General features: G+C 54.7%; 2 protein-coding genes across 3 annotated transcripts; both read left to right on the top strand.

The window, feature by feature from the left end:
* The first annotated feature begins 3,660 nt into the window (after positions 1-3,660).
* Positions 3,661-9,830, top strand: TMEM61 (transmembrane protein 61). Its single transcript, XM_045899085.2, has 2 exons — positions 3,661-4,309; positions 9,428-9,830. Exons 1-2 carry the CDS (start codon positions 3,921-3,923, stop codon positions 9,720-9,722), a joined length of 684 nt encoding a protein of 227 aa, XP_045755041.2. The 5' UTR covers positions 3,661-3,920; the 3' UTR covers positions 9,723-9,830.
* Positions 9,831-11,664: 1,834 nt separating this feature from the next.
* Positions 11,665-27,395, top strand: BSND (barttin CLCNK type accessory subunit beta). Of its 2 annotated transcripts, XM_064589069.1 has the most exons (5): positions 14,749-14,888; positions 15,209-15,349; positions 20,679-20,773; positions 22,666-22,935; positions 23,800-27,395. In XM_064589069.1, exons 2-5 carry the CDS (start codon positions 15,254-15,256, stop codon positions 24,212-24,214), a joined length of 876 nt encoding a protein of 291 aa, XP_064445139.1. In that variant the 5' UTR covers positions 14,749-14,888; positions 15,209-15,253; the 3' UTR covers positions 24,215-27,395. The 2 variants fall into 2 exon arrangements, with proteins under 2 accessions (XP_045755040.1, XP_064445139.1); XM_045899084.2 differs by lacking the exon at positions 15,209-15,349 and having other exon boundaries at positions 11,665-14,888.
* The last annotated feature ends 30 nt before the right edge of the window (positions 27,396-27,425 follow it).

The raw sequence follows: 27,425 nt of genomic DNA, 5'->3' as shown, positions 1-27,425 counted from the left end.
TGGGGACCAGCTCTGTTTTGCTCTCCCTGAGTCCCCAGTCCGAGGACAGTCCCTGGAACAAAGCAAACACAGCTTGGGCTGCCTGGGCTATTTAGTCCATACTATTGTGCACTCTCCCCAACCTGGAAAATGGGCCATCTTCAAAATCCCAAAAGACATAATATAAACCATGCACTTATCCACAAGGAGGGAGTCGTAAGCTATCGAGAGCATGGTGGATTGTGGTTTTGCTTGGAATTGCATCCCAGTGTGGGTGTACTGGTGAGCTCCCGATGACTAGCACTTGAGTGTGTCTTTTATTAGTGAGATGGGAAGTGATTAAATCACTTTACTATGATTAAATCAACTCAGACCGATTTTACGCCAAATCTTTTCAGGCTTTAGCCCTTGGGATGGAAAATCACACAAGCTCTCCCTGTGAGGCCACAAGGTGGCAGCACAAAGTAGCAAGGGGCAGCACGTACCAGGCGTCCCCTCCCTCCTCCCCGGAGAGGAGCAGGCGGGGACCCTGGTCTGGCTCCACAGGGACCTTAAACCGGAAGTCTGGGCTCTGCCACCACTGGCTTTATCCCGGACTCCAGGAGACAGACACTCAGCTGCTTCGTAACCCCGTGTGTCCAGCCCTAAAACTGAAGTCACTTAAATAAGCATTAAGACAAGTGTTCACTCCTTCTTCCCTCACCACTTGTTATTCCTTCTTCTTTGAGCGGATATCCAGAGCCTCCTAGGCCTGGCTGGGCCTCGGGGGGCCCGGCGAATAGCCTGCTCTCTCTGCACAGTGTGAGAAGCGCTCACTCACATGGCTCAGGGGCAAAGGGCAAGAGGCCCAGAGTAGCAGAGAAGGAGCGCAGGGGCATACCAGGGGACTTGGCAGAGGGCAGGAGGGCTGTTTTGTTTCTTAAATTCCACATATGAGTGAGATCGTATGGTTAATTGTCTTTCTCTGATTGACTTACTTCGCTTAGCGTAACACCCTCTAGTTCCATCCACGTCATTGCAAATGGCAGGATTTTATTCTTTTTGATGGCCGAGTAATATTCCACTGTATATACATACACACACACACACACACACACACACACATATATATACCACATCTTCTTTATCCATTCATCTGTCAATGGACATCTGAGCTCTTTCCAGATTTTGGATATTGTGGACATTGCCGCTATAAACATTGGGGTGCAGGTGCCCCGTCGAATCACAGTTTGTATCCTTTGGATAAATACCTAGTAATGCAATTTCTGGGTCAAAGGGTATTTCTATTTTTAACTTTTTGAGGAACCACCACACCATTTTCCCTCACTGTGGTTTTGATTTGCATTTCCCTGATGATGAGTGGTTTTGAGCATCTTTTCACGTGTCTGCTGGTCATCTGGATGTCTTCTTTGGAAGAATGTCTCTTCAGATCTGCCCATTTTTTAATTGGATTGCTTGTTTTTTTGCTGTTGAGCTGTATGAACTCAATATATTTTATATATTAGTCCCTTATCATATATATGATTTGCAAATATTTTCTCCCACGCAGTAGATTGCTTTTTTTTTAAAGATTTTTTTTTAATTTATTCATTTGAGACACAGAGATACAGAGAGAGAGCGCACATGAGCAGGGGGAGTGGCAGGCAGAGGGAGAGGGAGAAGCAGACTCCCTGCTTAGCAGGGAGCCCGATGCGGGGCTCGATCCCAGGACCCTGGGATCACGACCTGAGCCGAAGGCAGAGGCTTAACCATCTGAGCCACCCAGGCGCCCTAGATTGCTTTTTTTTATGTGTATTTTGCTGATTTATTAAGAATGCTGTCTCGATTAAAAACATTGTCTAGAATGAAACACACTTGGATTGGGTAGTGCTGTAGTCCTAAACAAGGGCACACCTTCTAGATCCTTCTCCTGAGTGGCAAACACTGCTGATGGCATCTCTGGATTGCTTTTTGTTGATGGTTCCTTTGCTGTGTGGAAGTTTGGTAGTTTGATATAATTTTACTTATTTATTTTTACTTTTGCTTTTAGTGTAAGATTACCAAAACCATCTCTAAGACCCATGTCAAGGAACTTACTGCTTATGTTTTCTTCTAGGGATTTTGTGGTTTGGGTCTTACATGCAAGTCTCTAATCCATTTTGAATTAATTTTTGCACATGGTGTAAGAAAGTGGCCCAGTTTCATTCTTCTGCTTGTAGCTGTCCACTTTTCCCAACACCACCTATTGAAGAGACTGTCCTTTCCTGGTTGTATATTCTTGGCTCCTTTGTTGTAAATTAATTGACCATATATATGTGGGTTTATTTTGGGGCTCTTAGCTCTGCTCCATTGATCTGTATGTCTGTTTTTATTCCAAGACTATTTCCAATACTTCAATTACTATAGCTTTGTCATATAGTTTGAAATCAGGGAGCATGATGCCTCCAGCTTTGTTCTTCTTTCTCAGATTGCTTTGGCTATGCTGGGTCTTTTGTGGTTCTATATACATTTTAGGATTGTATTTTTTATTTCTGTGAAAAATGCCATTGGAATTTTGATAGGGATTGCATCGAATCTGTGGATTGCTTTGGGTAGTGTGGACATTTTAACAATATTAATTCTTCCAATCCATGAGCTCAGAATATCTTTCCATTTATTTGTGCCTTCTTCAATTTCTTTCATTAATGACTTGTACTTAGGTCTTTGACAAAAGACACTGCTGGTCCCAGATGCACTTTGAGGAGCAAGGGTTTAGTGGATACATGCCAAGCACTGGGTACCATTAAAAGTAACTTCTTGGGGCACCTGAGTGGCTCAGTTGGTTAGGCGTCTGCCTTTGACTCAGGTCATGATCTCAGGGTCCTAGGATCAAGCCCCACATCGGGCTCCCTGCTTGGCGGAGAGCCTGCTTCTCCCTCTCCCGCAGCCTCTACTTCCCCTACTTGTGCTCTCTCTCTCTGTCAAATGAATAAATAAAATCTTTTAAAAAATAACTTCTTTATATATTAATTTTTCCATCCTTTGTATACCCATTTGTACATTTCCCCTACTTTTGCCCCCTGGAAGTTTTCTACAGAGAAATTTCAATTGCTCAGATTTCCCTTCTAGAAGGTTGACTCAGTTCATAGTTCAGAGAGCAAGTGCAGGGGTCAAGAGTGGAGGTGGGGAGGCCAGTAAGCGGGCCTTAGAAGTTGTCCAGGGCAGAGACAGTTGTGGCTTGGGCTAGAACAGTGATGGGAAGGAGAGAGAAATGGAGGGATGCCCATAATATTCAGGTGTGGTAACTGGGGTAGGATGGGAAGGTGGGGACCCCTGGGAAGATCCCCAGTGTGGAAGCAGGTGCTATTGATGGGCATGACGGATGAGGAGGAGGGAGACTGAGGCAGGGAGGGGAGAAGTGGCTCTGGCAGGGGCTCAGGACATGGCACCCCCTGGGATCAGGGACCACCAGGTGGGCAACTGACCCCATCGTGCCTGAGCAGTTCCTGGGGCCTCGGCCCTGGGCCATTAAAGACCACTGGTGAACTCTCTGGGCCTGGGAGACAGGGCTTCTGGCCCTGGGGACGCAGCCATGTGGAGGTCACTGGAGGCTTCACTTTTCCTGTGACCCGTGTGTCCCTAGATGTCAAAGCACCGCAATTAGACATATGATGGTGGCACTCACCACAAAGTCATATGCACCAGGCTGATGGGGCCTGTGAGGCCTGGGGGGGCCCCCAGAGTGAACAGGGCCACACTTACTGAGCCCCTGCTGGGTCCCAGGCATGGTGCTTGGAACTTGGGACACATTCTCAGTGACCTCTGAAACAGCACTGCGGAGTTGGGAGTATCATCTCCATTTTACAGATGAGGAAAACAGAGGCACAGAGGAGTCAAATGACCTTTCCAAGGTTACACGGTGACCTCAGACAGGCAGGGGAGGACTGAGACCGGGGTCTCCAGTCCCACGGCAGGCCTCTCTCATGGCCCATTTTCTCCTCTCTCCCCTTCTCTGTATTCAGACGTGTGACGCGAGCCGAGGGGCCTCCGCTCTGCGCTACTGCGTGACGGTCAGCGGCACGGTGCTTCTGGTAGCTGGGACACTCTGCTTCGCTTGGTGGAGTGAAGGAGAGGCAGGGGCTCAGCCCGGCCAGCTGGCCCCACCCACTGGGCACCCCATGCCTGAGGCCCCCAGGCCCCTGCTCAGGTCGGTCAGCTTCTTCTGCTGCGGCGCGGGAGGCCTGCTACTACTCTTGGGCCTGCTGTGGTCCATCAAGGCCAGCACCCGGGGGCCTCCCCGGTGGGACCCATATCACCTCTCCAGAGACCTGTACTACCTCACTGCGGAGCCCTCGGAGAAGGAGAGCTATAGGTCAGCAGGGCAGGGTGGAGGTGATGAGTGGGGGTTGGTGTATAAGGCACTGTCACGCAATCAGGACTTTGTGTAGCAAATTCTCGTGGGGTTTCTCCTCTGGACCAGGCCTGGCCTATGTCCTGGGGATTTGGAGACTGATCAGCACTGTCTTGGAGGAGTTTAAAGCCCTTTGTCAGACTTTGACAAACCAAGGTAGTTAGAGCTGTCAGAGAGGGGCAGACATGGCCCTATGGAGATGTGGAGAAATCCAGGAGGGCTTCCTGGAGGAGGTGGCAATTGAGCTCAGCATGATATGGGGCAGAGGACCAAAGAGGTTAAGAGCCCAGGCCCAGGAGTCAAACCTACTGGGATCCTTTCCTGGTTCTGTCACTAACTAGCAAGTAGGAAAGTAGATCGTGCAACCCTACGGAGCCTCAACTTACTCATCTGAAGTAAGACAGAGAACAGCACAATAATAGCAAACACCTGTATTCACCCATGTGCCGGACACTGTTCTAGGTGCTTTGCATATATTTATTCATTTTGTATTTACAGCAGTTCTCTGAAGTGTGTCCTGTACCCCATTTATAGATGAGAACACTGAAGCACCCAAGCATGAACTGACTTGCCCAAGGACACCCAGCTAGTGCGTGTCACAGTCAGGACCTGAACCCAGAGTCTGCGCTCTCGCTGCTCCTTAGCTTAGCGGACATGCAGATGCAGAACTTAGCCCAGCCCCTGGCACACAGTAGATGCACAGTAAATGTAACCTTTCCTCAAGTGGATAAGGTAGAGAGAGGCAGTTTAGGCAGGCAGAAGAGCCTGTGCAAAGGCTCGGGGGCAGGGTGGGGGTGGAGACAAAATCTTGCATTAAGACCATATTTCTCAACCTTTTAAAAATGATTGCTCCCTCTAAGGAGCCTTTTTAGGCTTTTTTTTTCTTCATCCCCCACCCCCTCCATGAAATGTTCATGCCACAGATACACTGTTGGCTCTATATGTATATTTGTATTATATACATAAACGGAGTATCACCAAGATACCAAGAACCCATTTTTTTGCCCTGTGGCGAATGCATGCATTACAGTGCACACTTGTTACATATTTATTCATTCAGTCAAGTATGGGCTGTGCCTACATATCCAGGGCCTGCCTACAATTCCAGTCCTGTCTGCCTGCAACGTAAAAATCACTGTTATCATTTACAGAAGAAGAAGGTGAGGGATATCCAGCTAGCAAGTGGCCAAGCCTGCTGGCTGCAAAGCTGCCATTCTCCCACCCCAGCCTGCAATCCCTGGGTTTTGGGGTGTTAGGGGCTAAGCCAGACATTAGTGAGCTAGCCTGGGACCTGGACACCCTTCTCCCCTTAGGGAGAGGGGAAAATGTATTCTGAGTTAAAGAATGTAACAAATTCTTCCTGCTGGCCTGTGACTCCCCGAGGTCAGAGACAATAGCGTATTCACCAGGGGCCACTTGGTACAATGGTCTGGCCTTGGTTTGACCCAACTGTTAGAGGGAAGGGCAAGGCCTCGGGGACTCTCCAGCCAATTCCCTCACTTCTCTGCTGAAAAGCCTGGTCTCAGAGAGACCGAGGACCTACCTGGTCACACAGCGAGTTAGTGGTTGACTGGAACCAGGCCAGCCCTCGGGGTGCGCTGGGCTACGGCCTTTCCGTCCTCGCCCAGCCTGGCCTGACCGCTTGGGGTGGGTGTTGTCTGTACACACAAGCGTGTTGACTCAACAGGGTCGGGGCCACAGTATGTGTGTCAGGTGGGGCCAGTTTGCCTTCATTCCCTGCAGGGCCAGGGAGTAGCCCACCCAGGAGGGTGCTCATGGCCCATCAGGTCTGGAGACCCAAGTCATAGGTCCAGAACGAGGATGGCCAGAAGTCGGGGAGGCTGCTTCTGTGAATGACTTTCTTGTCCCTGAAGCTGACATCGCCCGGCCCTGCTGCTTTGTGAGGCCAGCCTCTGGCCCCCACGGAGAGGCTACTCTGCTGGCGGCTGGACAGGAGGACTCCCAGGGCCCCCACCCTCAGTGAGCCCAGCAGAAAAAGCCTGCGTCTATTCAGACGTGAGGCTTTCAGCGTCTGCTCTTTCGTCGATAAGCAGTGTGGCCTTGAGCATGTTACTTGGACTCTGAACTGTGTCTAATTCCTCATCTGTCTTCTGGCCGTGACAGAACTTTCCCCTGAGATGGCTGAGAGGCTCGGATGAGGTGATGGATGAGGAAGTGTAGGCCCTGCAAGGTTCTTGCACACTTTAGCTCTGCTGCTGGGCATGACTGTGCTTTATAGCTTGCCGGGCACTCTGGTGCCCACTCACTTGATTTGAGCCTCAACGGTAGGAGGTAAGCGTAAGGATTAGGCCCATTTTACACACAAGATAGCTAAGGTGTGGATAGATTAGGGTTTGGGATGGGAAGAAGGGTGATAGGTGCTGTTGGCTTGAGCTTTGCAATTAGACAGGGCTGGGGCTTTGCTGTTCAGTTGATGCGTGACCTTTACTTGTCTGTACAATGGCTGAGAGCCATGCCCCCAGGCTTGTCACAGACATGACGTAGATTAGGGAACTTACACACTGGGCAAATAGTAGTTCATCCTTGTCCCTTTCCCTACTGTGGTTGCCCGACTCAGCTGAAGGGTAGAAGAGGGAATGCGGGGCTCAGGCCTCCTGCCCCCATGGGGCTCCAGGGACTAGGGCAGGCCCTAGCCTAGGTGGAGCTTGCTGTGCCCGGGGATCCTAGTGGCAGACCCGCCCCACACACCTGCAGGGCGCCGTATCCAGAATATTCCATGAATGGAGCCTCCATCCGGAAGTGTGTGTGATATGGCCGCCCTGCATGGGGCCTCGTGGTCCCCAAGTTCCCAGCCTCTGGACCGCGGGTATGGAACTTGGGGCTGGCTGGGCGCAGCTGGTTACTAAGGCCACATCAGGTGGCATGAGGGCCACTCCATGTCTGCCCTATAAGCAAACATCCTGCTGTGGGCTGAGCTTACCTGGCATCTGTGCCCTGCCCAGCCAGCTGTTGCCTGCTCAGATCATCCCAGGTGTACCGCACATCTGGCTCACATCTCCAGAGCTTGGAGAAACAGGGAGAGGCAGGGGTGTGCTGGGAGGGGAGCAGGGCAGAGGACGTGGGGCTCTGGAAGCTGCATTACCCGCCTTTTTCTGAGTTGTCAGAGCTTTTTCCATTTTCCCCGTCCCTGAATCTTTAAATGGGAATTGTTATCCCCATTTTACAGATGAGGAGAAAGAGGCTCAGAGAGGCCGTGTGAACACGGCCTAGGTCACGCAACAATAGACAACAACAGAATCTGGCTTGCTGGCCTCCAGAAGCAAAATTCTTTGCCTGCCCTCACATGCAAAGGATGCTGGGAACTCAGAGGAGAATGAGACCCCCTAGGAGCTTCCTCAGCTGCAGGGCTCCCGGGCTGTCTTCCAGAGGAGGAGGGTCAGTGGGAGAAGCATGGACGGGGAGCCCAGGCTTGGCTCCTGGCTGGTGCCCTCCATCAGGCTGGGGGTCGGCCCTGGGCTCCCCACCGTGACCCTGTCTGTGACTGGAGCAGCAAGCCCATCTCCCCAGGGGGTCACTCTGAAGGCTGTGGTTGCCTGGGGCTGAGAAGACACGTTGTCCAGAGAAGGGCCATGGCCCCCGGCGGGTGACGGGGGCTCCCATGAGGGGCAGCAGCCGGTGTCCAGCACAGCCCCCCACCAGCCCGGAGAGTGAAGTTCCCTCCACCACCTCTTCTGACCCCCAGGGCCGGCCTCCTGCCATCTAGACAGGCAGACCCCCGGGTGTGGATTGAACTGCTTCCTCATCCGCTCCAGACTGATGAGCGTGGGCAAGTGACAGGCTCTCTGAGACAAGTTTTGTCCCCCATGCCCCTTCCTCACAGAGTCTTTTGAGATTTTGTTATTGGCTCCTGTTTATGGAGCGTGTGCTAAGTGCCCCTTCCCCTATATCATCTCAATTTATCTTCATATAGTCCCGTGACAGAGGTGCCATTTTTGTCCTCATTTTATAGATGGGGAAATTGAGGCTCAGATTAATGGAGTTACTGACCCCACCATCTTCCACCAAGAATGGGGCAGAGCAGAAAGTTGAACTAGCCAGAGCCCGACTCCTAACTCGGTGTGGAAAGCGACCTTCAGGATCACATGGTTGGCCCCTGTATCTGGCAGCATCATCACCAAAGCCGAAACAGCCCAGACCTAGGATCAGTGACACTCCCACCCGCCAGGGTCCTGGGAAGGGAAGAAGCACTAACTCCCTAGAGGTGACCCACCAGGTTTCTGAGAGCATTGTGGCTAGGATACGGGTAACCTGTTTTTGGAATCTAGCCCATGGAGCCTGGTCTGAGAAGCCTCACAGGACCTGGTCTCTGTCCTAAATCCCTGCAGGGTAGTTCATTTATTGGAGGTAGGGCACGTCACAGGAAAGCCAGGCTGTTTACAGATAGATGTGGTTGACCTGGTAGATACTGAGCTCTCCATCTCTGGGGTTATGCAAGCGTAGGTAATCACTCTGCAGACTTATCATATGGGGTCTCAAGTGTCCAGATGGGCAGGAGAATTGTCTCCCATCCTTCCTTAAGCATCCACAACTCCAGATCTTGTAAGGGATATTACAATAAGCTAGAAGTCTTTCTGCGTATGAACCATCACTCTGTCTTTCAGCAAATATCCCCAGACCCCTGCCCTCAGCCCCTGGATGCTCAGTCCCTGGTGGGGTCAGTGCGGTGACAGGGGGAGAGTGCTCTGGGAGCCCAGAGCAGGGAGTGAGAGCTATGCTGGGGGAGGGACCAGCCAAGGAAGCTTAGCAGAGGCATCTCACAGGACAAGTGGGGACTGGTTCCAGCCGAGCGGGGCTGGACTTCCCTGCAGAGAGAGCTGAGGAGGTGCAAGGAGCATGTGTGGGCAGCTAACGGCATGGGCAGGGAGGGCAGAGGGGAGGGCTGAGGCTGCCAGGGCTGGCTCATGCCAAGCTCCAAGAGTGTAGCCGAGGCGCCAGGAGGCCCGCACAGGGTTTGGACCAGGGCACGAAGTCTTCCCCAGCCCCAGCCTTCCCTGCTCTTTCCCTTCACGCAGTCGCTTTCGCCCTCGCCCCTGCTACAGCCGCTCTTCTGTCCCGTAGGCTCCCAGAGGTGGCTGCCATCCCCACTTACGAGGAGGCCATGTGCTGCCTTCTGGCCGAGGGGCCCCCGACTCGGCCCGCGGACCCCCTGGAGGAAGGCCTGAAGGACAGTGCCTCTGGGGATGCCCTGCTCGGGACCCAGCGCCCCCTGCCGCCGCCCAGCTACGAGAGCGTCGTTGGTGCCGAGCGTGGCATCTCCGGAGAGACAGGCCCGGCTCGGACTGCAGGGGGGCGAAGCTCAAGGCTCCCGGCAGACCCCAGAGCTGGAGACAGGTGGTGCGCGTGGGCCGTATAGTGCAGGGCCTGGCACACGGGGGCATGCGACAAATGTTTGCTGCTGAATGCTCGCGTCTTGACCTATTGCTGTGTAACAGACAGCTTCAAATAAATGCATTTCATTCTCTCTCGTGACGCCAGGCGCTGCCTGGGCCCGGCCAGGTGGCTCTTCCGTAGCCCGCGCTGGTGGGCCTGCAGTCCTGAGGGGCCCGGCTGGGCCAGAATGTCCAAGACGGTGCACTCAGACGGCTGGCCGTTAGTGCTGGCTGTCAGCTGGGGACTCTGTTGTCCAGATGAGAAGGTGGGGGCCCAGGGGCAGGGGCAGGACGGGCCCGAGGTCGCACACTGAGTGTAGAATCGGAAGAATGTGGGCTCTGAATTCAGACCACCTGGGCATGCGTCCACCCCGGACCAGTCGAGTGACCTTGAACAAGGGACTTTGCCTCTCTGCCTTGGCTTCCGCAGGTGTAAAAGGGGAATCGGGAGTGACAAAGGCCCCAGCCCTTACCCGAGGAGCTGAGTTGTGAGGACTGCCCGAGGTGATAGCAGCTGGTGGTGTGAGCTCACATGGGCCCTGCGGGCGCCGTCCTAATGCTTTAAATGATAAATGCCCATCTTCGCCCAATGGCAGGTGTCTGTGAGTACTCAGCGATGTCTGATTTTGTTAGTCACCCCCCTCCACCCAGGGCAAATTTGGCCTCTGCTCCCATACCTCCTGTGACAGGGAGCTCATTACCTAGCCTTACTTTCCAATATGACAGAAATGTCTGTTCTCTGCCCAGCTACATTCTGCATCCCTCATTTCCACCTCACCCCATTCACAGATGAGAACATCAGCTTAGGGAGGTGAAGTAACCTTCCCAGGGTCACACAGCAAGCAGAGATTCAAAGTCCTGGGGCTCAGTCAGCTGGATAAGGGTGGCATTCCCTGATGGCCGACTGTACGCCCGGGCAGGCCTCTGCGTTGTTTCACGCCGTCATGATGCTCTGCTACAGGTGGTGTTCCCATTTACCAGGCGAGGAAACTGAGCCTCAGAGGGGTAAAATCACAGAGAATAACGCCAGAGCCGGTAGCTTCAATCAAGCTTGCCTGTGCTGCTCTCTCTGGCTTCCCTCTCTTCTGGAACTTCTATCCATCCTTCCATTCCCCAATATCAATTAAGAGCCTTCCCGTTCTAGCCCCTGGGGTTAGAACAGTGCACAAAACAAAGTCCCCAGCCTGCAATAGTGGGAGACAGACAAGAGACAAATAAATAATGTATCTAGCATGATAGATGGGGATGCCTACTACAGAGAAAAATCAGTCGGAAAGGAGGACAGGGAACCCCGGTGGGGGGGAGGGGGTCCTGCAGTTTTAGACGTCACAGCAGGGAGGCCTCAACCTGAAGATGACCTTTGGACAGAAGCTTGAAGGAGGAGAGGGAGGGGGGCAGGCAAATGTCTGGAGGAAGAGTTTTCCAAGCAGAAGGAACAGCAGGTGCATAGGCCTTGGGGTGCCTTGTGTTCCGAGAAGAGCTCAGAGCCAGGGGGCTGGAGTAGAGTGAGAGGAGGCAGGGCAGGAGATGGGCTGGGGGGGGGAGGTGATGGGGTGTGCGGCAAGGGCAAATTATCTAGGGCCTGGCAGGCTGTTTTGAGGTCTCTGGGTGCCCTTCCAGGGTTCTGAGCAGAGCAGTGACATGGTCTGACCTGGCATCTGGGTTGAAGAAAGACTTCAGGGGGCAAGGGTAGAAGCAGAGAGCATTCAGGGAGACAGATGATGGGGGCTGGGACCAGAGGGATGGGCAGAAGTTGAGGGTGAGAAGTATTGGATTAGAGGCTCAGAGGTAGAGCCAACAGGATATGGGTGTGAAGAGGAGGTAAGGATGCTGGCCAGGATATCCAGGTGATGGCCTGAATAATGCTGGAAGGATGGAGGTGACATGGGAGGGGCAGGTCTGAGGAGGTAGGGGAGGAGTATGCAGGGTAGGGCAGTGTAGGGGCGAGGGTGTGCATGGCATTTAGAGTTTTAGCTCCAGCCATTACTTACCCTTGGGCCTTTGCACTTGCTGATCACTGTCTGAGTTTTTTTTCTGCCCTGACAGAACTCCAAATGACCTCTCAAGGATCCCTTCTATGAATCTGTCCCTTCATTCCTCCCATCTCCCCCCCCCCCCCCAGTCTATCCCTCTCTCTGCTCTGTGCATGTGCTGGACCTCACCCACATCTCAGAGCCTTACTGTTCCCCAGAAAGAGGGACCAAGTGCCATCACTCTCTGAAACCCTGTATTTATCAGAGTGCCTCGCACTTCAGGGTATCCGGCATGTAGTAGGTGCTCAGCAAGAGACTGATTGGGGACCTGGTTTGAATTCCTGGATCTGCTATTTACAGGTTTTGCGACCTTGGGTAGCTCACCTTGCCTCCACAAGGCTCAGTTTCTGCATCTGTCAAATGGGTGTGATCTTTCCCCTCCCTGCCTCTGAGGATTTTGCGAGGATCCTGAATCTACCCGATAGGAAGAAAAGAGCGGTTAGCGCGCCCTCTGCTGGAAGATGAGACTCCTGACCCGCTCCTCCCACTGACGCCCGCTTGGCTGGGAGGGAAAGGCCGCAGGCAGGCGGGAGGGGAGCCGCTGGGAGCACGGAGAGCTGGACACACACGTTCCCCTGTAACCGTCACCGCGGCTCTGTGGAGGAGGTTACATTAGATCCATTCTACGGAGCACCTACTTGTCCCAGAGCTTCTTACGCGCTGTCACTCCCCTTTTTTTAAGAGGAGAGAAAAGGAGGAACCGAGGCTTGCTCGTGCAGAGGAAATAAAAGGTGGGGCGCGGAGGAAAATGCTCTGGTGACTGGGAGGCCTCTGGAAGGGCTAAGGACCAAATCTATCTACATCGGGGCTGGGGCTGCATGGGTCTTGGTCCTCGTTTAGCCACCGACTCGGTTTGGGGAGGTACCGGCCAGTCCCTGCCACTCCTCAGGCTCCGTTTCTTCGCCTGTGAAATGGGCACGATAAGCGCGGACACGGGCAGAGACGCCTGATTGAACGGGCCTGCGAGTGCCCTGCAGAGCGCGTGCTACGACGGCCACCAGGGGGCGCGAGAGGCTCCCGCTGGACGGGGACCGCGCACATCCACTCACTCCCCACCGCCGCGCCAGGACCCCACAGCGCGGGCTGAGGCCCCTCTGGGCCTCGGTCTCCTTTTCTGGGCGGGGCGCCTCTCGCTTCCCTTCCCCAAGCCTCCATAAGATGATGATAATCGTGTTGCCCTGGAGGGTCCAGCCATGTTGATAATCAGATTACAAGGCACCTGTTCCTCCATTAGGTCACTTCCCAGCACAGTACCTAGGAGGTGGCCTAATACCACTTTCAAGGCACAGGTGACAAGTCTCAAGCCCAGAGTGGAGCCACCAGCCCAAGTTCACCTGGGGAATCAAACCTGGATGTGACCGGGTGACTCTCAGCCCTTCCTGACCTCTTAGCAACTTCTCACTGTGAGGGTCTCCTGAGCTGTTACAGGGGACCCCAGCCCCCTCCCCCGCAAACTGTAGAGTGCAGCCCGGCTGAATCGGACGGGTGGTGAAGGAGAAACCGCCGCTGGAGAAAGTGTCTGTGGGCAGGAACACCAGGCAGAGGGCGTGAACATAGGTGTAGACAAGCACAGCTCATGTTGGGGAGGAGGGAGAAAGTAGTGACGACAAACAGAAACCCCCCCAAACCTACTAAGTCTGGACGCCAGATCACACGGTGACAACTTAACCCTGTAAAAACTATAAAGTTACCATCTTCCTTTAGAGATCCCCATGGCCTTCATTTTCCTATAATCCTGTAAAGGAATCTGATTTTCCCCATCAGCCCGTCCTCAGGACTGAAACTCCAACCTTAGAATGCCATTCTTAGGGTGAAGACATCTTCTGAGGTTAGGAGGCTGAGGACTCCCTGTCAGTCATTCACACCCCACAGGGGCATCAACACACACAGACTTTCTAGGGGGCAGCTCATTGGGAGCAGGTCTGGGGGAGCACAGAGTATGAGAACGGAAAGAGGAACACAGGGAGGCCAGGCCTGGAGACAGCTCTGGTCCTGGGAGGTGCGGTTATTATCCCCATTGTATAGGGGAGGAAAACCGAGGCACAGAGAGGGAATTTCATCAAGAGTATGCTGCCCTCGGCAGAGGAGCCAGAACCCACGGCCTGGCCACCGGGGCCCGCACTTTGAACCTTGGCCCACAGTGAGACAGTATCACATGGTGGCTGGTGCACGGCCTCCGGGTTCCACTTCCAGGGGCTCTGCCATGTCCACCTGTATGACCTTGGGCACTTTACCCCCGCCCCATCCTCCTCTGTAAAGTGGAGATAGTAGTAGTTGCCTCACGGGTTTCCCTTCATTAATACCTGTACCACGTGGACAACCGTGTCCTGCCTGCAGCCACCGTCCACTAAACAGGAGCTCTCACTCCTCAACCCCAGATGCGCCCATGACCTCGAAGAGTCCAGAGTGCTTCAGGATCCTCAAATGCTGGCCCATGGGATCCTGGAACCTTCCAGTGGCATTCTAATGTCTTTTGGCTGTGGCACTGTACCCTGCGTCCCTGGCCGGACGGCACGGGGCCACCTGGCCAACCCAGCTCGGCCCCACGCAGGCAAATGAGGTGATGTCAAAGCCTTGGCTGGGGCCCAGCCCCTGAAACCTCCCCCTCTCCCTCCCTCATGTTTTCCCTCATTCAGATTCACACACACACACACACACACACACACACACACACACACACACGCTCTGGCTGGGCCCAGAGGGAAGGTGAGAGGGAGAGAGGGTGGGGGGGGGGGTGGCACAGGGCCACCGAAGCGTAGCTCCTCCAGCCTGGTGAATGGTGCCCCCGACTGCCACTGGCCCTGGAGGGAGCCGCCCTGCCTTCAGCTGGAAGCCCCAATCCGCAGCGATCCCCGAGCCTCATCCTTCTCTGTGCGAGCGTGTACAGGCATCCACACGGGTTCACCAGCCCCGCTCAGCCCCGGGCCCGGCCAGGCGGCCATGGCCGACGAGAAGACCTTCCGCATCGGCTTCATTGTGCTGGGGCTCTTCCTGCTAGCCCTCGGCACGTTCCTCATGAGCCACGACCGGCCCCAGGTCTACGGCACCTTCTACGCCATGGGCTGCGTCATGGTGATCGGGGGCGTCATCTGGAGCATGTGCCAATGCTACCCCAAGGTAGGTGGTGGCGGCGTCGGGTGGGCTGCAGGCCCGGGCCCAGGAGGGTCCTGTTCTGGGGATAATCCCCCATCTTTCACTGGTCTTGCCGTCCTCCCCTCTTCTACTCTCTTTTCTTCCCTTTTCCCTCCTGAGCATCCCTCCCTCCTTCCCTCCACCCCTCTCTCCCTCCATCCCTCCCTCCCTCCATCCCTCCCTCCCTCCCTCCAGACCTCCCTCCCTCCCTCCCTCTCTCCTTCCCCTCATCCCTCCCTCCCTCTGTCCCTTTGTCCATCCCTCCAGGCCTCCCTCCCTCTGTCCCCCCATCCATCTCTCCGTAGTCATAAGGACTGATCCGAAGTCCCCTGGGTCTGGAGCCCTGAACCATGAGGGAGACGCAGCGAAACCCGACACACAATCATGTGCTCGAAACCACAGCTAAGGAGTGTTTGCTGCCTGCCAGGCACTTCTGCTTTCACAGAGTATGTAGTTCATCCTCACCCAGAACTTTCTGGTACCGTCTGTAGTTCATTTCACAGTCGAGAAACACCAGGCTCAGAAAGGTGAGGCCCCACAGCTCCTAAGTGTCAGAGTTGGGGTCGCAGCTCAGCTGCATGTGACTTAAAATACAAGCCTCTTCCTCGGAGGGCTTTCCCTGTGTCCCAGAGCTGCCGAGAGTTCCGGGGAGGGTCCGCCATAACCTTGCCCGCATGGGTGGGGCAGCGCTCTCTTCTTCCCTTTAATGTATTCCTAGCCTTCTGAGTGACTTAGTCATGAGAAGAGCACTGGTTTGGGAGCCTGAGTTCTAGTTCCAGCTCTGTCTCAAACTCTGTGTGACCTTTGTCTTTCTGAACCTTGGTTTCTTTCATCTGTGAAATGGGCCCCAAGCTCCTATTTCTCCCAGCCTCCCAGAGTTACTATGAAGATCAGAGAAGATATGTTTATAAACGGTAGGGTGTTGTATTTAGGAGAAGGGCTTCCAGTCTCACTGTTACCAGTCCTCCCAACAATGCCTGGACCATGTCAGGCGTTGTAATCCTTCAGGGCCCAGAGAGGATGAGCGACTTTTCCAAGGTCACACAGCTGGTAAGATAGACCCAGGGAGACAAGGAGAGAACTTGGGTTCTGTCTCTAACTGCCCGGAAGACTTTGGTCAAGTGCCTTCCCTCTCTGAGCCTGTTTCCTCATTTGTACGAAGTGTGTGTCAGGAAGAGGGGTGGGAGAGGGGGTGCATTGAAGGGCCTGCCCCGTGGGTCCTGATGTGTAGGGATGTAGGGCTCCAGACCCCAGGCAGCCCACGACCTGCAGCCCCCTCCTACCTCCCACCTGGGTGGCTGGGTTCAGGGGTTCCGAGAGGAGGGACGAAGCTCCTGGGGGCCTGGGCCCGGCTCTCCCCAGCCCTGCCCCCTCCATGGGCCAGCCGTGGGCTGTCAGGGCGTTCGGTGCTGGGGCAGTCTGGACTGGTTTGTAGCCATTTCCCAAGCAGTTTACAGTCAACTAGCCTCTGTCTGTGCAATGCCCTGAGCACAGGTCACGGCGAGAAGAGGTCCCTGGGGCACAAGCCACCCATGTTACCACCTCTGTTGTCATCCTCCCAGTGAGGAGATGGGATCCTGGGGCCCAGCAAGGGGACAGCAGGGGTTTGGAGGGCCGTGTCCTTCCTGTCCTCTCCCCCTTTACCGGAGGTGGCTCTGGAGGGGGCGGGGGGATGCAGAGGGACCCGGTGGCAGTGGCGGGTGAGGGAGAGAGGGAGAGGGAATCCTACTGGGTATTAATGAGTAACTGTTGATAGATTCACGTGTTCAGGTGCTGGGGAGGCAGCAAGGCAGGGGAGAAACAGCCCGGGATTTCGTGTCCCAGGCCCAGCTTTAAATTCCTCCTCCCTCTGCCCCTCTTCGGTGACCTTGGCAGAGCCTTGCACGGCCCAGTGTGGGGAACCTGTGGGGTCTCATCTGTGGGGGGCCGGTGTCACACGTTGTCCTCAGGGCTGGTGTTTGTGGCGTTGGGCAGGTCTCCGTATGTGTGTGCAGGGGTGTGAGCACTGGTGTGGGTCTGTGTGGGTGTGTGTCTCAGAGACGCAAGCAAGGAAGGAAAGCATGTTGTGGGCCCGTGCCGTGTGCTGGAGCAAGGGGCCTTGTCTCCCACATCGTCTCAGTGCCTGGCCCATTGGAGCCCTCAGCAGGTGCTGGTGCCCATCCTCCCCCCTACAAGGCCCACTAAATGGGAATTTTCTGGATTGAAAGAAATATAACTATAAGGGAATGGAATCAGCCAATTAAGATATAAGAATAACATGAATTGAGCTGTCCCTGTCTTTGAGGAGCTGGGAATCTTGTTGGGGAGACAATGTTCTGCCTGATGGGGAGGGAGTAGGCTTTGCGGAGAAGATGAGCTGGCCTTTGTAGGCTAAGTAGAAGTTTGCCAAGCAAAGAAGATGGGGAAAGACTTTCTAAGAAGAAGGAACAGCACGATCAAAAGAAGGAGGTAAAAGCAAGGAGAGTGGGTCAACACGGCTGCTGCACGTGTGGGCTGGAAGGAAGGTGGAGACAGAGTGGGCTCAGCTCCGCAGGGCCTGGGATGCTGTGCTAAAGAATATGGACCTTAACCTTCAGTTGATGAGACAAGAGAGGGACATGATTAGCTTTGCAGTTCAGGAAAGTTATCAGGCTGACATCTGAGAAGAGGAAGGTTCAGGGGCAACCAGGCCAGAGGAGGAGGCTCCTTCACGGGGCCAGGTGAGAGATGATGGGCCCCTGGACCGAGGCAGCATTTGAACCCAAGGCTACAGGAACCAAGAAGACATTGCTCATTCATCATATGTTCAGTCCCTGCTGTGGCTAGATATAGGACTGAGCTTCTGCTGAACTTATCTCATTGAATTTCTGAAGTAGACTTGGTCAGATGTGGTGATCAGCTGGACCTCAGGCATGAGAGAGGAGGAGGAATTGGGGCAAAGCCAGAAGATGGGCCAGGCAGGGATGCTGTGCCCATTGGCTGAGATGGGGCAAGGTTGCTGGGAGAAGGCAAGGGTTGGCAGAGAAAACAGGGCCTCTCCCCGTCTGGCTTCTGTTTCTACCCACAATTCCTCTAGTCCCCTCTCCTGCCTACTCCACTGGAATCCAGTACCAGGCCCCTGATTGACGGTTGATGGATCTGTCTTCTCCATGGGTATCCCTCACTCCCTCTGCTCCCTCCCTTTGGGGACTGCTTGGAGCTCTGACTAAACACAAATTTGTCTGGGTACTCTCCTCCTGAGAACTCCTCCAGGGCTCCCACTGCTTCTGGATAAAGACTGAACTCCTTAGTCTGATGTTCGGAGTCTTCATAGTCTGGTATCCCCTCACCAGTTTCAACTCTGTCCCCCTCTCTTAAAAGGACTTGTGTTCTAACATGCTCCAGCCTTTCCTTCTCCCTCAGGCTTTTCACTGTGGTGATAATGCTGATGATGTATTTGGTGATGATGATGGTGATAGCGATGATGATAGTGGTGATGGTGGTGATGGTGATGCTGGTGATGGTGATGGTGATGGTGGTGATGGTGATGATGACATAATGATGTTGATGGAGATGATGATGGGGATGGTGATGGTGATGATATGATGATGATGATGGAAGTGAAGATACTGGTAGTGGTGGTGATGATGGTAATGATGATGATATGATGATAATGTTGATGGAGATGATGGTGGCGGTGGTGGTGGTGATGGTGACGGTTGTAGTAATGTTGATGGAGCCGATGATGGTGGTGGTGGTGATGGTGATGGTCGTAGTAATGGTGATAACGGTGGTGGTAGTGGTGGTGATGATGGTGATGATGATGATATGATGATAATGTTGATGGAGATGATGGTGGCGGTGGTGGTGGTGATGGTGACGGTTGTAGTCATGGTGATAATGGTGATGGTAGTGGTGGTGATGATGGTGATGATGATATGATGATAATGTTGATGGAGATGATGGTGGCGGTGGTGGTGGTGATGGTTGTAGTCATGGTGATAACAGTGATGGTGGTGGTGGTGGTGGTCGTGGGCATAGTGATAATGGTGATGATGGTGAGGAGGAGGAGAAAGGGGAGAAGGTGATGACTGGGCCATGAGGTAATGAGGCAGCGGAAGGAGCAGCTTCTAAGAAGTATAGAGCCAGCTGGCAAGTGCAGGGTATCCGTGGTGGGTGTGGAAGATACCAAGATCCCTGCCTTATTTCTAGACATTTCAGAGAAGCTTACTCTTCATAGGAGTTCTAAGAGCCCCTCCATCCATCATTCCCTTCCTCCCAGCAGGATGGAGCTTTTCTGGTGCAGACAAGTGTCTTTTACTCATCATGCTCTGTAGGAAGAGATAAAAGGGGCTGCTATTTTTGACTCTGGTATAACACAGTGGGGTCTTGTCAAGTATTTGTTGAACAAATTTTCAGTTGAGGAGAGCAAGACTCAGGCCAGATAACTTCATCTTCAGTAACATCGAACTATGGTTTACTGAGTAGCTACTATGTGCCCAGCATTGTGCTGGGGGCTTCCTTATACAGTATCTCGTGGGATCCTCACAACGACCCCAGGAGACAGGTATCGCCGGCATCATTTAAAAAAATTGTGGTAAAATACCCAAAACATAAAATTTACTGTCTTACCATTTTTAAATGTACAGTTCAGTAGTGTTTTTTAAAATATATATATATATATTATTTTTTAGTAACCTCTACACCTGATGTGAGGCTCAAACCCACAACTCCCAGATCAGGAGTCACATGCTCCACCAGCTGAGCCAGCGCGGTGCCCCTACAGTTCAGGAGTGTTAATTAAATGCACCCTGTTGCACAACCGATCTCCAGAAGTCTTTCCATCTTGCCAAGCTGAAACTGTATACCCATTAAAGAATAACTCCCCACCCCCTCCCTCCAGTCTGTGGCAACCACCGTTCTACTCTCTGTATGAATTTGACTATTGTGGGTACCTCATGTAAGTGGACTCCTACAGAATTTGTCTTTTTGTTATTAGCTTATTTCTTCAAGGCTCATTCATGTCGTGGCATGTGTCAGAGCTGCCCTCCTTTCTAAGGCCAAATAATGGTCCATTGCATGTATATACCACATTTTGTTTATCTATTCAGCTGTTGTTGGACACTTGGGTTGTTTCCACTTTTTGGCTGTTATGAACAATGCCGCAAATATCTCTTTGAGGCTAGCCCTTTTTACAGAGAGGCACATAGAGGCTCCGAGAGGAGAGATGACCTGCCCAAGGAAGGAATCTTCCCTAGTCTCCCGGACCCCAAGGGCAGGGCTCCTTCTGTCTCATCCCACGGCCTCCTTTATGACCTGCCTCCCCTCTGCCACCGGTCTCCGCCCCATGTGCTGCACTTGCAGAGACCCCCTGATCCCTGAAAGTTCCAGTACAGGGACTGGTGGGTGCAATTTCAGCCGTTCACCTCCCTGTCCCCCACCACAGCCTCTGTGCCAAGAAATACATGACACTCACTCACCAGATATGGATGAAGCCCTTACTCTGTGCCAGGCACATTCTGGGCACTGGACCAGGACCCTGGGAAATGACAAGATACCACCTCCTCAGGGGCAGGGATGTTTGTTTTGTTTGCTCATTGCTGCCCTCTGGTGCCTGGGAGACTGCCTGGCACACAGCTGGTGCTCAATAAATGTCTTTTGGGTGAATGAAGAGCCAGGTGGGAGCAAGAGCCCAGAGGTGCATCCACCCACTGGTGCTGGGCCCTGAGCAGACCCCTCTGCTGTCACACAGGGAGGCCCTCCGGGTCAGGATGGGTGGGAGCCACACAAAGAAGCCTTCTTTCCTTTGCCCTGTAGATCACCTTCATACCTGCTGACTCTGACTTCCAAGGCATCCTGGCCCCAAAGGCACTGGGCCTGCTGGAGAATGGGCTTGCTGCTGAGATGAAGAGGTAGGGCCAGGCTCTCCAGGGCGGGGGTGGAGCAGGGAGAGCCCCTCAGGCCAGTCTCCTCTTCCAGCGGAGGGTGATGGAGTCGGGTGGGATGGGTGGGCGGGGGGGGTCTCCTCCGCTGGCTCCAGCTCTCTGCCTTGCCTCCTCACTTACTGAGAGCATGCTATTGGAAATCAGGATTGTTTTGAACTCTCAATTCTACGAGGTAGGCATTATTATCCCCATTTTAAAGATGAGGGAACTGAGGCTCAGGGACTTTGTCCTGTCTTAGAGCGAGTTCGTGGCCGACCGAAAGCAAAACCAGGTGTGGCCCCAGATCCCAAACAGCTGTGACGGCTCCTTTGGCAAACAGGGGGGCATGTCGATGGCCAAGCACAGCCCTGCGGCTCTCCACTTACAGGCTGTGGGATTCGGGGAATACAACTCACCTCTCTTTGCCCCACCTATAAAATAGGGGCACTGATCACACCTTTCTCCTAGGGCTTCGGCAGGGCTGAGGGAGTTAATATAAGCAAAGCACTAAGAACAGTGTCACCGTTAGTAAGACGTGCTTCCTATCAGCCTGAGATCCAAGCAGGCAGTTTGCCTCATTACTTCCTTCAGTCCTCATAGGAGCCCTGTGAAATGGGGGTGTCGGGCCCTTTACACCAAGGAGGAAACTGAGGCTCAAGAAATATAATCTCAGGGCACCTGGGTGGCTCAGTCAGTTAAGTGTCTGACTCTTGATTTTGGCTCAGGTCACAATCTCAGAGTCATGAGATCTAGCCCCACATCCAGCTCCATGCTGGGCTTGGAGCCTGCTTGGGATTTTCTCTCTCTCTCTCTCTCCCTCTCCCTCTGCCCCTCCCCATCTCTCTCTTTCTCCCTCTCTAAAACAAACAAGCAAACCAACAAAAAAAGAAGTGTAATCACGGGCCTCAAACCTCACAGGGAGTCAGTGACGGACCAGACCAGACCTGCCTCCCTGGAGGTACCAGGCCTGGCTCATCAGGACACAGGAGCGAGCACTCCAGCCCTGGATGGGAGTGGGACCGGCTGCCCTCGCCACCCCTGGAGGCTGTGACTGCTCAGAAGGCCGGGCTGCAGGTCCAGGGTCTGTGGCCAGGGCTCTGGAATTCTCTACTTTGCTTGGGGAAGGAGGCAGTGATGATATTTTCTGTTCCTGGCACACAGAGTGACCACATGTCCCCGGGGGAATGAGGTGGCTAGCCCCTGGGTGGGCATAGGACTGCACGGAGCTGAGCTCCGGGCTCCTTCTGTGTGATCTTGGGCAAGGGGTCCAGTCCCTGCACCTCACTTCCCAGAGAGGCTATAGAGAGCATAGAGAAGGGGAGGGCTGGAGCCCAGCACTGCCACCTGGTGTTTGAGGCACTCAGGGCAAGCCAGCCGAAGTCTCCCAGTTATGGTGCGGATCCGATGTGGCGCCTGACGCAGCCTAGCAGGCAAGGAGCACTCAATAACTGGGATGTTGCTGCTGTGTCCTCATCCGAACCCCGGGCACGACCACTCTGCTTCATGGTGCAGAATGAATGCGATGGTAGGCGTGGGCTTTTAGCTCACCGTCTGTAACACAGCACGCTCTCAGGCAATGCGAACTGGCCTGCATTTCACAAGTGGACTCCTGGGGTTAACTTTGGAGACGTGGAGTGAGAGGAGCAGTGACTGGTCTAAGAGTCTAAGCTCTGCCACTCTTTGTTGGGCCTCAGTTTCCCCATCCATGAACTGGGTACAGTTACATCCCCCAAAGTCTTGAGGTCAGGGGAGACCAGATGTCCAGAGCAGGAGGGTGGAGGGCAGGGGGTGGGGGGACAACACCAATGTCTCCTCCTGCGATGTCTGCTGGGTGGTCTCACCTGCCTGTTTTTCTCTGCTCTCTGCCGTGCCCTGCCCAGCCCGCAGCCCCCATATGTCAGGCTGTGGGAGGAAGCCGCCTATGACCAGAGCCTGCCCAACTTCAGCCACATCCAGATGAAGGTCATGGGCTACCGTGAGGACCCTCGCCCGCTGCTGGCCCCCCAGCTGGGACAGTTGCAGCTGGGAGCCAGTGATGGAGGAGAAGGTGGCCCCCAAGATGCTCAGGGCTGGATGGAGGCTGCAGTGGTTATCCACAGGGCCTCAGATGAGGACGAGGGAGAAAGCAACCTGACTCCGAGCAGGCCTGGGTGAGTGCTCAGAGTGCAGGGGTGGGCGTGCTGTCCAGTTCCTGCATGAAGCAGGTGGGGCTGTGGGCCACTCAGGGCCAGCTGGGGACATTTGGGAGTAGTGAGGGCACGGGGGTGGGGACGCCCTGACAGGCAGCAGGTAGAGCAGACGCATGAGTCTGGCTTAGTCGGCCAGGCCTGGGTTCGAATCCCAGCTCCTCTGCTGTGTAGCCTTGGCAAGTTTCTTATCCTCCTGAGCCTCAGTTTCCCCATGTGCGAACAATCACTCCTGCCTCAGAGGGCTGTTTTGAGAACTGGGACAGTGAGTTCAAATCTGGACTCTGTCGCTGATGTGCTCTGTGACGTCGGGCAGGTCACTCGCGCCCACCCTGTCCCTGGCTGGTTACGAACTAGGTTTCTCTTTCATCCATTTATTCACTCATCCCACCAACATAGCTGGGCACCTACTCCCTGCCAGACCTCAATGGCCCCCACCCTGCAGGAGCTCCCAGTCCGATGGAGGAGGTGGACGAGGGAGCAGAAGGTGACACCTTGTGTGGTGGGGGCTGAGGGCCCACAGGAGACCCCTGAGTGGCCAGAGAGGCAGGGGAAGAACCTGGTTTGGATCATAACATAATGCCCATTGCTTAAGCACCTACTGTGTGCCAGGCATTGTGCAAAGGGCTTGGCACACGCTATGTGCTGTAATCCTCGGAGACAACCATAGGAGTGAGTATGATTATGTTCCCCCACTTTGTAGGGGAGGAAACTGAGGCCCAGACAGGTGAACTCACCTCCCCTGGGCTTTGCAGCTGGTGGCTGAAATTTGGACCTGGGCAGTCTGACTCAGAGCAACTCTGGCTCTCTGGGCCTTTGTTCCTGCAGCCTCCAGGCCTGTCCCCAGGGACCTGCACCCTTGGCTTCCTTCCAAGATGACCTGGACGTGGCCTCCGATGAGGGCAGCAGCCCCAACCCCTCTCCACCAGAGGGGGAGGAGCCTCACTGCCCGCCTCGGGAGCTCTGGGCCTGCAAGTGCTGGCTGGACCGCTTCCATGACTTTGCCCTGATCGACGCCCCCATGGCAGAGGATGCGTCTTCAGGGGGCCAGCGGCGGGACACTGCCCTGTCCAGCTGCTGGCAGCCATCCCGGGGGACAAAAGAGGAGGAAGAGAAGGCTTCAGACCCAGGTTCAGAGCAGTCAGAGCGGGAAGAGGAAGACTTGTACTATGGGCTGCCGGACAGCCCTGGGGACCCCCTCCCGGACGAGGAACTGGGCTTTGTGCCCGATGCCCAGGCCTGAGATGCATCTGCTCCCTGGATTCTAGCCCCGCACCACTGCTAACCCCCATGTGACCTCACAGGGCCTCAGTGTTCCTGTCTGCGAAATGGGGTTATGTGGAGGTTCATGCGAGACAGCGGGCCTGAGAGCACTTGAAGTGCTCAAAGTGGTGCATGGGGATGGGGTGCTTGCTGTCCGGGCTCTTCCACTGTTCACTTTCTTTGGGGAAGCGTTGAAGGTAAAATATGATTCACTGAGAAGAAATGCAGCTGCTGGGGCCCTCGAGAGCCTTTTCCGCCTTCCCACAAAGCAGGCCTCTGAACAAGACCCTCCTTGGTGCTATCCCCAAGGCCCTGATCCTCTGTGAAGGTCTCTCAGGGTTCCCGTTCCTATGGAGTCTTGTCGCCACCCCCCCCCGATGTCCTCTCCCCTGCCCCACACCCAGGTGGATGGTGGGATCCGTCTTCACTCAGAGCTAATCATGTCCATCCTGCCCACATCCCTCCTGTGGCTCCCATCACCCCAGATCCAAAACCTTCCATGCCTCACCTCTGTGGCCCTCCCGACTTTCTCCCTGGTCAGCCCCGTGCCACAACCCCTGCTCTCCCGCTCCCTAAGCCCGTCCCAGGCTGTCCCCTCCAGCAGCATGCCCTTTGCTTGTCTGTCTGGCAAATTCACGCTCATCCTTCAAACCCCGGCACAGATGCCCCTCCTCTGAAAGCTTTGCCTGATGTCACCACGAGTTCCTTCTGGCTCCTCTATGCCACCTTCGGGCCTTGTACATTGATTGCTGGCGCGTGACCACCTGCTCAAGGCTAGACCTCTGCTCTGCTCACCTCGGTACCTCCTTGCTCAGATCAGTGGTCACCGAAGGCTGACAAAACTGACCAGAGCCTTTTGCAGATGATGCCCCCACCCCTAACTCTTAGACTCGCAGGCCCTTTACCCTCAGGCAGTCAAACCTCCGAAGGGCATGCATCGGAGTCACAAAGGCAGGCAGAAAGCCCGCAGAGAGGCCCCCTTCCCTGCAGAACACATCTGCATTGGCTGAGGATGGGGGCTGAAATGAAGCCTCCTAGCTTGATTCAGTTTGATTCGGGTGGTGTTTACTGAGCATCTACTCTGTGCTGCATACTAAGCCGGGACTTTTAGGGGGAGAGAGACATGAACTGATAAGGTTCTTGCCCTCCAAGAGCTTACCATCTACTGAGCTTGGTGCCTTGTAAGTTAGGGAGCAGAGCAGTTAGAAATGGACAGTAGAGTCCAGAGACGGCCGAGTGACAACCACACAACCACCTGGCCCATCGAATGCAGGGACAGATGGCTCAGGCTGCCTGAGCAGGCCCTGAAGATAGCACTGCGCTGCAGCTCCACGGTGTCATGCTTGCATCAGGCTGATCTGCGCAAAGTGCTGGCACAGCCCAGCATAGACGGCAGGGGCTTCGGAGAAAGGGACGGCAGCAGACCTCCCACCAGGTCCGCGCACACAGCACTTGCACCCGGGCCCACTGGGAGGAGGAAGCCTTCATCGAGGCCAGGCCTCTGGGTGTGGGGTGGGGATCTCAGCCGAGGGCAGGGCTGCCCCCTGTGCTCAGTCAGAAGTGCACGCCCCTGGGCTGCCTGGGTGGCACCGTTGGTTAAGCCTCCAGTGCTTGGTTCCGGCTCAGGCCCTGGCCTCAGGGTCGTGAGACCAAGCCCCGCATCAGGCTCCACACTCAGCACAGAGTCTGCTCAAGACTCTCTCTGCCCTCCCCCCCCACCAATAAAATAAACAAGTAAAATCTTAAAAGAATAATAAAAAAAAAAATGAAGTGCACACCCCTGGAAACACACTCCTCTTTTATTCTGGGTCATTACTTCCTCCCAGTAGGAAAGCCTCTATAGTGAGGGGTGCCCCTGGGTGCATGCCCTCTGCTGTAACATGGTCCCGCTAATGGCCACGAGACAGCAGACACGGCAAGGTGCCCCGTGTTCCTGCACCCTGCTTACTAAGGCAGGGGAGCAGGTGACCTGCATCAGAAGGGCCATCTGGGCAAACAGCTAAAATAAAGTCTTCAGTGTTTAAAGGGGTCACTTTCACCTGCAAATTCTTTTATGTGAAACCACCCGTTCCCCCCCTGGGCAGGCTAAATAGGGCATCGTGCCTGGCAGGCACTGTGGGCACTCTCTGGAAAGCGAATGCCAAGCACGGGGCATGACCCCGCGGGACAGCTGTGTGGTACAGAAGCTCAGGGGTGGCCCCGCACCCCTGAATCACAACTGCAGCGCATTCCCCAGACCTCACCAGAGAACCCAGAGCCCCGGGCTGCCAGCCCGCCAGCAGAGAGACTCACCCTGTCCTAGGGAGTGGCACGGGGCAGCGGTGGGAGCGCTCGGGGCAGCAGAGAGAGATGGCAAGATTCAGGCTTTGCCAGTCCTGGCTCCCCCCACATCCTGCAGCATGATGGGGAGCCCGTATGCCTGGTCTGCCCTGGACAGTCCTGGTTTATGCCCTCTGTCCTTGCTCACTGACCATTAGTGCACCCTTTCACTATCAAAGTCATCCCACTTGGATGATAAATGATATATTCACCCTACACTGTGAACTTGGGCAAGTCTGGTTGCCTCTGGGGCAAAAAGGAGGTGATGACCCCCTGCCTTCGACTTCAGCAGAGTTAGGCGGTGGGGGTATTTGACAGAACCCGTCTGCCAATGCCCTGCAGGAGAGGGCCACCGGGAGCTCACCCCTAGTTAATAGTTGGGTTTATTACTCATGGCAGCGAGGGGGATGGACCCCATGGGAACTGTGTCTCAGAGGGCGTGAGAAAGGGCTTCCTGAGAGTTAGGGGATGTGAGGGAGGGTCTGGGGAAGCAGGGCTCTGCTCCATGCGGGATACTGTCGGGAAGCCGGGCCCAAGCTGAAGTGATTAGTCAATGTGATCTAGAAGGAGGGAAGGCTGGGCCCAAGCTGAAGCTGTCGTTGGCAAAGGGGCAGCAAGCACAGCCCAGCCAGGAGAAGGCGGCGTGGGCATCGCACGGGCTCGCACGGTGTTCATGTTTGCCTGCACTCAGCTGTGGCTCCTGGGGGGTCGTGATTTGCCAATGTGGTCACAGCGTGGCCTTGCCTGATGCTGATGTTGCGTGGAATTATTCATGGTCAACAGGACACCGAGGCCGAGCTGCGAGGGCTGGGCTGGCCCCTGGCTGCCGAGCTGCTGTTCTTCCTCAGGGCTTGCTGCTTGGGGAGGGGCCC

This window comes from Mirounga angustirostris, unplaced genomic scaffold (assembly GCF_029215605.1).
Source record: "Mirounga angustirostris isolate CCGP_5_RB_7025 unplaced genomic scaffold, mMirAng1.0.hap1 SCAF_4, whole genome shotgun sequence".
NCBI lineage: Eukaryota > Metazoa > Chordata > Mammalia > Carnivora > Phocidae > Mirounga > Mirounga angustirostris.
The sequence above is the reverse complement of the archived record's forward strand: the minus strand, read 5'-3'. Positions and strand labels throughout refer to the sequence as shown.